This window comes from Eleginops maclovinus, chromosome 21 (genome assembly GCF_036324505.1).
Source record: "Eleginops maclovinus isolate JMC-PN-2008 ecotype Puerto Natales chromosome 21, JC_Emac_rtc_rv5, whole genome shotgun sequence".
Classification (NCBI taxonomy): Eukaryota; Metazoa; Chordata; class Actinopteri; order Perciformes; family Eleginopidae; genus Eleginops; species Eleginops maclovinus.
The window spans coordinates 17,000,520-17,010,519 of NC_086369.1; the positions used below are offsets into that span (position 1 = coordinate 17,000,520).

Sequence of the window (10,000 nt, forward strand, 5' to 3'; positions counted from 1 at the left end):
TGGACGGAGATATGAGATCAAGTGTTTGTAGAGCAGTTGTTTATTTTGCAAGTGTGTGTGCGTGTGTGTGTCTTTGTGTCTGTGAGTGTGTGTGTGTGAGACACTTACTTTCATTTTTGGTGATGCAGCTGTAGAGAGAGTTCTGAGGAAGAAGGGAACATTTAAAGCGGAGGCAAAGACACTGAACAGAATAAAATGTTCCAAATAAGAATAGAAAGACAGCAGGAACAGAATTTAAATCTAAATGTATCACTTACTCCAGATTACATCGTAGAGTGAGAGCAGTTAGTGTGAGGAACAGTGATAAATGAATGCATGCTGTGGACGCACCTCTGTGACCTTCCTGCAGGATTTAGTGATGTCGCTTTTAGAGGAGGCCTGAGGAGAGAGGGACACAGAGGGGGGGTGAGTAACGGACCTGCAGGGTGTACTGATATCAGGTATTACATTTATTAACGAGGGACCTGTTTGCACTCCCTGCGACACTCTGTAGCGATGGCCAGCTCGCAGCAGCCCAGCCCCACCCAGCCCTCCGTCTTCCTGGAGACTCCTGCAGACAGATCAAACACACCCTCACACACCGGCTCTGAGTGCTTCAAACACACTGCTTTTTATTCAATAACAGCTTCATTTACGGGTTTTTATTGATGCAATGTATTTTATGAAGTATTAACAACTTTTACTTCAGGTCTGTTTGTTTCCAGGATGTTTAAAATACACAGATCTGATTCAGTTAGGCACAGCCTCTGTTACCTGGGAGAGTGGAGTTGATGCACGTCCACAGTTCATTCTGCAATAGAGGAAGAGGGTCAACATGTGGATTAATATGTCAAAGTCAAAGTCCACTTTATTGTCAAAGTTTCCACATGTGTTATACATACAGAACATTGAAAACCCGTTTCTGGCAGTCCCACAGTGCGAATATAAACAAGAACATATAACATGAAAGATAAGAGCCTAGAAAAAAAGGGGGGGTGAAAATGGGTATACAAAAAAACAAAACAAAGTAATATATACATATGTGACACAATCATCGACCCTAAGAGACCCCTCCTCAGATTAAAGGTGTAACCTGTGTGTCCTGAGGTCTGTGGGAGGGGTCTGTTTCCTCTCAGCAGCACAGGGACAGAGAGGACGAATAAACTGCTGCTCTCCTCAGAGCTGGCGGAGGAACAGAGGCTGCTGTCTGCAGGGTTTATGAGGCAGATCAACAGGACTTCTGAGGGGGGAGCAGAGACCCTCCTCCACAGAGACCCTCCTCCACAGAGGCTTTAATGTGACTCTGATAAAAGACATTACTCTTACATGCATCTTAGTTTATCTCTGTTGTTCTGCAGTTCTGAAAGGCCTGAGTTATAGAAACACAGCAGAACCAGGTCCATAAATATGCAGAAGCTTTACCTTTAGAAAACCTCTCATTTAACTAACTAACTAACTAACTAACTAACTAACTAACTAACCAACTAACTAACTAGTAGTGACAGATACTGACCATGGGCTCGGGGCAGTAGCTGGGTAACCTCTGCAGGAGGTGCTTCAGCCGAGACTCACTCTTTATCGTGGCAAGCTGCAGACAAAACACACTCAGACATTTATAATAAAACTCCTTCTGCTGTAGAGACACACACACACACACACACACACACACACACACACACACACACACACACACACACACACACACACACACACACACACACACACACACACACACACACACACACACACACACACACACACACTCTATCACTCTCCTCCCCTCTCTTTTATCTCTCGCTCTGTTTTCCCTCTGCTGCAGCTGAGTGGTGATGTCAGTCAATCAGAGCACAACACACTCCCTCAAGCCCCCCCTCAGTGTCCCCCCCACTTCAAAAGAGGAGCGAGAGTTAGAGCTCTGTAACGACGGAAAAAACTCTTTTATGACTAGAGGGGGGGGCACAGAGCGTCACCTGCTCCCAATTCATAGTATATGCGCATGAAAGAGAAACAAGTCTTTACACCATTCAACAGGCCCAGTGTGTGTGTGTGTGTGTGTGTGTGTGTGTGTGTGTGTGTGTGTGTGTGTGTGTGTGTGTGTGTACCTGGTCGCAGGCTTCCTTGCAGGGGGAGAAGTCTGCAGCATGCTGGCAGCAGGAGGGATCTGCACAGAGACAGATAAACAGCTGTTATCAAAGCATCAGCTTCAGAATACCGGACTATCATAGGGGGGGGGGGGGGGTGCAGAAGCATGGAGAGGCAGGGTTCATCCTCTGGGGAGATGAAACACACACACACACACACACACACACACACACACACACACTGATTGACTCAAATCCACTTCACCTATCTAACAGTTCAATTGTGATTAGCTCCCATGATGCACCACAGCAACATGTGTCTGGACTCCATCACTTTGGCTGTGACCCTTATCTCTGACACTCCAAAGTGGAGCAGGCCCTGAATGTGTGTGTGTGTGTGTGTGTGTGTGGAACTGAAAGAAGTGAGCTGTTCATAGTTTAAAGAGTGCATGAAGAGCTCTTCATTTACAATAATACACCCTTTACCACCAATAGGATATATTTGAATCTTGTTCCTGACCTCACCGCTCTGAGCTTGTTCATATGTTGGCGAACTTTCTGCCGATGTACACACACACACACACACACACACACACACACACACACACACACACACACACACACACACACACACACACACACACACACACACACACACAATGGCAGGTGACATAATTTGAGGGGGGGTACAGTATGGGGCCCAGGCTGCTAATGAGCGCTGGCCCCATTCCTCTGCAGCTCCATTGTGACTGTTTTGTCACACACACACACACACAAACACACACACACACACACCCACACACACACACACACACACACACACACACACACACACACACTTCAATGCCGGTTTTCTTGCATGCTTGGGTCAGATCCCTGCAGCAGTTATTGTCTGCATGTTTTTACTGATGTGTATAAATAAGTGGAGACAGACTTACTGAACAACAAGAGAGTTAGCCACACACTCATCTGGGTGTCTCCTCCTTACACACACCTGTCTGATACCAAATGTGTTTCTGCAACCACAACACACACACACACCTTCCCCCAGAGATAAGGGAGTCAGCAGGAGGTTTGTCTATGGGGGGTGGCTCTGAACACCGGGGGGTAAGAGAGTGTGTGTTCAGAGCCACCCTGAAATCACAGAGCAACAACACCTTCAACTGAGTCTGCAGCTTAAAAAACACAAGTGTGTGTGTGTGTGTGTTTGTGTGTGTGTGTGTGTGTGTGTGTGTGTGTGTGTGTGTGTGTGTGTGTGTGTGTGTGTGTGTGTGTGTGTGTGTGTTTGTGTGTGTGTGTGTGTGTGTACGTGAGAAAATAATGAGCAGAAAATTAGATTTATGGGAATGTGTTCTCCCACTAACCCTCTCCCATATATCCCAGTATCAGCAGTGCACTGATGAACTTCAGGAACAATAACGAAATGCTGCTCGTCAATATGTGTGATTTACAGTGGACCACAGTCATTAACTCAGTACACTGAACCCATCACAATTATCTTTCCCCAGAAACTCCAGAGCTCTTCATTCCCAGCTCAAGAAACCATCACACGCCCTAATGAAGCAGAAGAACACATTCAATACACTTTATCTGGGAAGAGCGCCTAATTCCTGCATGCTCCTCATATCATAATCCTGCATGCTGCATGCTCCTCATATCATAATCCTGCATGCTGCATGCTCCTCATATCATAATCCTGCATGCTGCATGCTCCTCATATCATAATCCTGCATGCTGCATGCTCCTCATATCATAATCCTGCATGCTGCATGCTCCTCATATCATAATCCTGCATGCTCCTCATATCATAATCCTGCATGCTGCATGCTCCTCATATCATAATCCTGCATGCTGCATGCTCCTCATATCATATTTCTGCATGCTCCTCATATCATAATCCTGCATGCTGCATGCTCCTCATATCATATTTCTGCATGCTCCTCATATCATAATCCTGCATGCTCCTCATATCATAATCCTGCATGCTGCATGCTCCTCATATCATAATCCTGCATGCTGCATGCTCCTCATATCATAATCCTGCATGCTCCTCATTCATATTCCTGCATGCTGCATGCTCCTCATATCATATTTAGTTGTGTTCAGTCAGATCTAAACTGTGCCGGTGTGTAACAGCAGCTCAGACTGAAGCAGCTGCATAATCAGAGGAATTCACTGCACCCCCCCCTCACCTCTTTACTGAAACATTGCTCTGTTTCCTGCAGCCAGCTTCCTGTCCAAGTGTGAGGAGAGGAAGCTGGGGTACATCAGGCTGCTGCAAAACATTTCTCTACATGAGCACGTCTTTATTTATGAATGAAAAGCCGTCCCTTGGGGGCTCGGGGGCTGCTTAATGGTGTGAGTAAAGCTTAGTCACAGAGAAGGAATCCCCCTCTATTAGCATCTGCACATATTGAGTTGAATATCTGGTTCCACCTTTATTGATCTACGGCTGCAACTCATTATATTTATAGACTATAGTCAGAACATACTGAAACGTCTAAACACAAGATACTTTAATATGTACACACACACACACACACACACACACACACACACACACACACACACACACACACACACACACACACACACACACACACACACCCTGCATTCCTCAGTTGCTGCACTCAGTGGGGGGGAGGGGTTAATGGATGGAGGTCAAAGGTCACTTCCTGTGCATCGAATCAGATTTGCCATAAGCAGTTGAGCATTATCAACAGAGCCCCCCCCTGTTTACCCCCCATCTTATCACAGCCTTCACACAAAAAACATGAAAACATCTATAAAAAGATTCTGATTAAAAATATTTAATATAGTTAATAAACTGAAAGTATTCCTGCAGAGTGTTTTATCTTTCACATGCTAACCAGATGTACACACACACACACACACACACACACGTCCTGCCCCTCATTTCATATTCAATTATCAGAATCGAAGGAAGATGCAGACCTGAGGGTATCCTGTGTGTGTGTGTGTGTGTGTGTGTGTGTGTGTGTGTGTGTGTGTGTGTGTGTGTGTGTGTGTGTGTGTGTGTGTGTGTGTGTGTGTGTGTAATGTGACAAAACGAGGGACACACGTTGGAGACAGGGGGGTGGTCACTCAGGTGTTTGAATGTCAAAGAGCATCTCTGTCATGACGAAGGTGAGCCAGGTTCCTGGAGAAACCGTTCCAGACTTCAGAATGTTCGAATTGACCAATCAGCATCGAGGCTTCATCGTGTAGTAATAAGCTGGAGTCACATTTTTTTTCCTTTGAAAGAGTTCCTTTTAATAAAATTGTCTGGAACTAATTAACCAATCACTTCACAGGACGTATGGTGGGGGAGACAGTGTCCCAGGAAATAGACAGATCCATTCCCAACAGTCCTGTAGCTTTAGTGACATCCCATCAGTGTCAGTACATCATTCCTTTATTCTCAGCCAATGGAAAGCCTTTGAATGTTCTGGATGTATTAGTACTGATAGCAGACATTAACCATCCTGTGTGAAAGTGTTTGCTGTCCCTCTGTCGTCCTTCATTACCTTAAACTGAGCTCTGTCTCAAACTACAGAGGAAAAACCCCTCATCTGAATCTGCTGTCTGGAGTCTGTTCTCATTAAGGAGAACATAAAGACTGAGCAGAGCTTCAGGGAGACGATCCATCTCAGAACAATTAATGTGAGGGGGGGAAGCAGACATAAATACTGCAGAGACAGAATGCATCCCATAATGAAGCCCTGCAGGAAATGAGCAGGAAACGTAATCCTCCCTAACCCTAACATCCTGACCTGGGGTTAGGAAAACATGCTCCTATTGGCTGGCGCTCCAACACATGATACCTGATAGGCTAAGGGGCGGGACACCTCTAAACTGGTAGACCAATCACAACAGAACCAATCAGAGCAGTCTGTGCTCTGGACACATCAGGGATTAAAAACTGCTCAAATTCTGTGGCGAAATCTCTTTTTTCAGAACTTTGTTAAGACTTTAGACCACAGCTAAAGCATAAAGAACCTGGCACAGGAACCAACATAATAACTTCTTCTTTATGCACAGCCAACATCTGGAACAGCTGTCTGATGAAATCAAATAATTGTGATGAAAAGACGGATTCAGACTGAGCGTACGGCTGATTTATATAGGAGCATGCTCTGCATGTTTAAAGGACAGTATAAATAGTTTGAATTGCCGCCTCAGAGAGAGCTGCAGATTACATCATGTTGGGGAATATCTGCGTTCACACTGAAACAGGATTCAAGATTCTGTCTGTGCTCCATGTTTCCTACCTGTAGAGGATTTCTTGAAGCATGCTAAGGTGTATTTTGTATTCCTATTATCCCATGTTCAGTTTCTGTGTTTCCCTACAGAGTGCCCTAAAGGTCCATCTTATCTTATCTCAAATATTTCAAGACTTTTTGACATTTTTGGGGGAATTTGAAGTCATTTTGAAAGCATGAAGAACAACGCTTTCTTCAAGAGTTCCAGATTAACAGGGAGAGGACAACTGATGTACAAATGGATCATTTCAGGGTGAAAAGCTCCTTAAATAATGAGCAGAGCTGACCCCTCCTTGTTTATTCTCTGCCTTTATATCAGCTGAGCTGAAACCCCCTTATGGAGGGATAGCCCTGAAACTGAACTGCACTTTAATCTGTGTTCAGAAACTATAATTAGGTTTGTGGGTCTGCAGGGTGGACATGGAGCTTCCTCCTCCTCCTCCTCCTCCTCCTCCTCCTCCTCCTCCTCAAATGGTTTCCAGATGCACTCTCTCACGGCTTGCCTCCATAACAGAATCACAACATGAAAGAGAGGCAGGAGAAACGTTTGGAAAACTCGGAGATGTCAGGAATGTTTGGCATCTGTACGCGCAATAAGAGCGGGAGGACGAAGGAGCCCTCTTCCTCCTGCTCCTCCTGCTCCTCCTCTTCTTCCACACATGGGGATATTTACTACACCTTTCTGGACCTTCATTACTACGCGTCTGTGAGACCATGTGTTGCCCAAATGAGGATCTGAGAGCCATGGTGCTTTCACGTCCCTGGCAGATGTGTACGGAGAAAGAAGGAACAAAGTCATATTACGCTGAGCAAATCCACATCCTGCACCCATGTGCAGCGACCATCAAAGGCTCCATAACCATGAGCCCCTCGTCCACTTTAAACTGGGAAAACAGCTGAAGGAGAACCTCCCAGTGGATCCACACAAAGTGGCAGCAAAGTGCAAAGTGTTGACTCAGTCCATTAACAAGAGGGAGCTACCTACACACACCTGTGTGTTTACAGCTCTACATGATTCATTAGCACCCTGAAACACAAAGAGGCCTTTCACACACTAAATACATGACCAAACTCTGATCCAAACACATGTGGAATATAGAAATGTACTTTTAAATAACTGGTTTTCATTAGAAGAGTTTGCCAGTTCATATTCCAGTGTATTTTGGAGTGATAATAATAACAGAATAAAGCTCCATTATATCAAACATCAGGGTTTTCTTTAGGAATTAAATGCATTTTAAGACAATGGGATGCATGCCGAATTAAAGAAAAGGTCTTACTGAATCGAAATATATCTTATTATTAATGTTTAAAAGCGGTGTGTTTTTCATAGTAACGAAAAGGCTTAAAAGCGCTAAATTATTAAAGGAGTTTCCCATCTGGTTTTGGTCCTTTTCTATTTTTCCGATCCGTTATGTCAGCTCGTTTGCTTTAAAATCCCAGGGTTTTTCCACACAAAAAACAGAACGAATACTACTTTCAAAAACTACTATTAGCAGGTAAATAAAACATGTATTATAAAGGACAAGAAAATGTATAAACTAATAAAGAGTTAGTTAAACTGAAAGGAAACGCTCACCAGGAGGCTAACCGTGTCGTTCTCAGAGAGCTAACACTTATTCCATTATCAATTAACCCAACATATAGTAATTGGATTTTCGGTTAATTAAAAAGAAAAAAACACGGGTAAAAGCACTTTTGAGATAAATAAATTCACAGTATTTAATTCGGCTTACAATAAATACACTAAATATGGTTAAATGTAAACTTTTAAATGGTTTCCCTGTTATTTCCCCTGTTAACTCACACCTAGACGCTCCTCTGTGGGCGGTATTTCTGCTGTGAACTACATTAAATAAACAGGTTTTATTGATATAAAAGGTTCTTGTATCTACATATTGTCTATGCCGAATTAACCAGAGGACGTTTGAGAATCAGAAACCATCTTTACAACAAGTTTGATAGGCACAAGTGTTAAGAAATAAGCAAAAGACTATTAAATTGTCGGATCTGTGAATGGAGTTGGGTGGGGTGTTTTTCCCAGGATGCCAGCTGTCAGTGAAGCAGCAAGTGAGTCCCAAACATCAAAACACAAACAACAGATTAATTCAAACCTGAATTACCCTGAGTTTCATCACTTTTCTGCAGCTTTCCGAGGTTTTAAACCCGGTTTTAAAGCAGTTTAAAGACTCACCCTGAGCTCGGAGCTGGAAAGTGACGCACAGCAGCAGGAAAGTGAGGATCTGGAAACACACACACATCTTACTGAAATCCTAAAGTGCATCGTGGATAAGAAGAACCTCTGCAGTGGTGACATGCTCCATGAAGACCCGTTAACTCTCTCCCCCTTCACTCTCTCCTCCCCTGTCGCTCGCTACGGTGTTTGCGCATGCGCAGAACGGGCGCCACCCGTCAGATCCACTCTGTACTTTTTAATAAATAAATTAAAATAGTTAATATAAATGAGTCTTTATCCACATAACACGTTATTTTAAAAGGATCTATTCTATTTTTATTATTTCCGGGGCTTTATTCTCACAGAAGGCCACATTTATTTATTTTCTAGTTATTTGATATATTTATTTATCATATTTAAATGTATGGATTCACTTCATATTAGGGATACATCGGCCAATGTCTCACCGATCATCGGCCGATGTTAGCCCTATTTACCACCGTCGGCACATCGGTAAATAAAGAGACATCACCGTGTTTATGTTTTGCTACGTGACCGGGAGAAGTCGCGTTAGCGTCGTTGTTTTTAACTCTGACGGACCAAACCTGAAGTCAGGGCATCGTTTTGAAGGATTAGAACAGTGACTGTGGGCCTGCCGTAACTTTAAAGTCATTCGGGGGGGGGGGGGGCGTCTCCTCGCTGCGCATGCTGCAGGACTTCTGCCCGTGTACCGGGTGTCTGCAGGATCGGTAAATTAAATCCATCCTTCAGTGTTCTTGGGAGGCCGTCGTATCTGTGACTTTGTTATACTTGCTGCTACTCCCGTTAACTTCCAGAAACTTACTATGGCTCAACCTCTCTCGCGCTTACACATGCACACACGTGTCCCCCACTCTCTCTCTTAAAGGGATGGGCTGCCTTAGTCTGCATTGTGCTACCATTACAGGTTACATAGTAAAACATCGGTATCGGTAGTGGTCTTTGAGGTAAAGTGAGGAGAGAACCCACCCTGTGTAGCCTCTGAAGGAGTCCCACTGCATCCTTACAAGACTACACGTATATTAACTCTGCTGGTCCTGTGCCGGTATGCCCAGCATAGACAGGAAGTGTGTGTGTGTGGGGGGGGGGGGGGGGCGCAGTCTGTCCCTCATTGTCCTTAATGTCAACACACCAGAGGCTTTCTGTGCAGCACAGCATCAAACAGCAGGGGGTCTGTGAGAGGGTGGGTCAGAGGTCAGGGGCCAGTGCTGTGTGGAGCTACACATATGTGGACAGATGATGGAGCTCCTTGGGGCCCCAGTGGGGGGGGGGGGTCATGTATTCATGATGCAAGGCCTTTCATCAAAACACAGTACACACTGACATGAACACTATTATTTTTTACATTACACCTTTTCTGACAGATCATGTTGACGTATGCAACTGAGCCGTTAAATACAACAAATACTTTGAATGGCCATAAAAGAAACACATTTTCTGATGTTTTTAATAATAAAGAGTGT

At 44.3% G+C, this 10,000-nt stretch overlaps 1 protein-coding gene across 2 annotated transcripts in view; it reads right to left on the bottom strand.

Moving 5' to 3' along the window:
* The window catches only part of reck (reversion-inducing-cysteine-rich protein with kazal motifs), a 29,859-nt gene extending 21,195 nt beyond the window's left edge, over window positions 1-8,664 (bottom strand). Inside the window, exons 1-7 of one of the 2 annotated variants that reach the window (XM_063873903.1) lie at window positions 8,517-8,664; window positions 2,082-2,140; window positions 1,493-1,567; window positions 754-790; window positions 465-550; window positions 331-378; window positions 109-142 (exon numbers count right to left, since the gene is read on the bottom strand). In XM_063873903.1, the coding sequence (XP_063729973.1) occupies window positions 109-142; window positions 331-378; window positions 465-550; window positions 754-790; window positions 1,493-1,567; window positions 2,082-2,140; window positions 8,517-8,583 (406 nt within the window). In that variant the 5' untranslated portion in view covers window positions 8,584-8,664. Of the gene's footprint in view, window positions 1-108; window positions 143-257; window positions 310-330; window positions 379-464; window positions 551-753; window positions 791-1,492; window positions 1,568-2,081; window positions 2,141-8,516 lie in introns of those variants that run through there. The other variant, XM_063873904.1, reaches the window with a different exon arrangement.
* Between the last annotated feature and the right edge of the window lie 1,336 nt (window positions 8,665-10,000).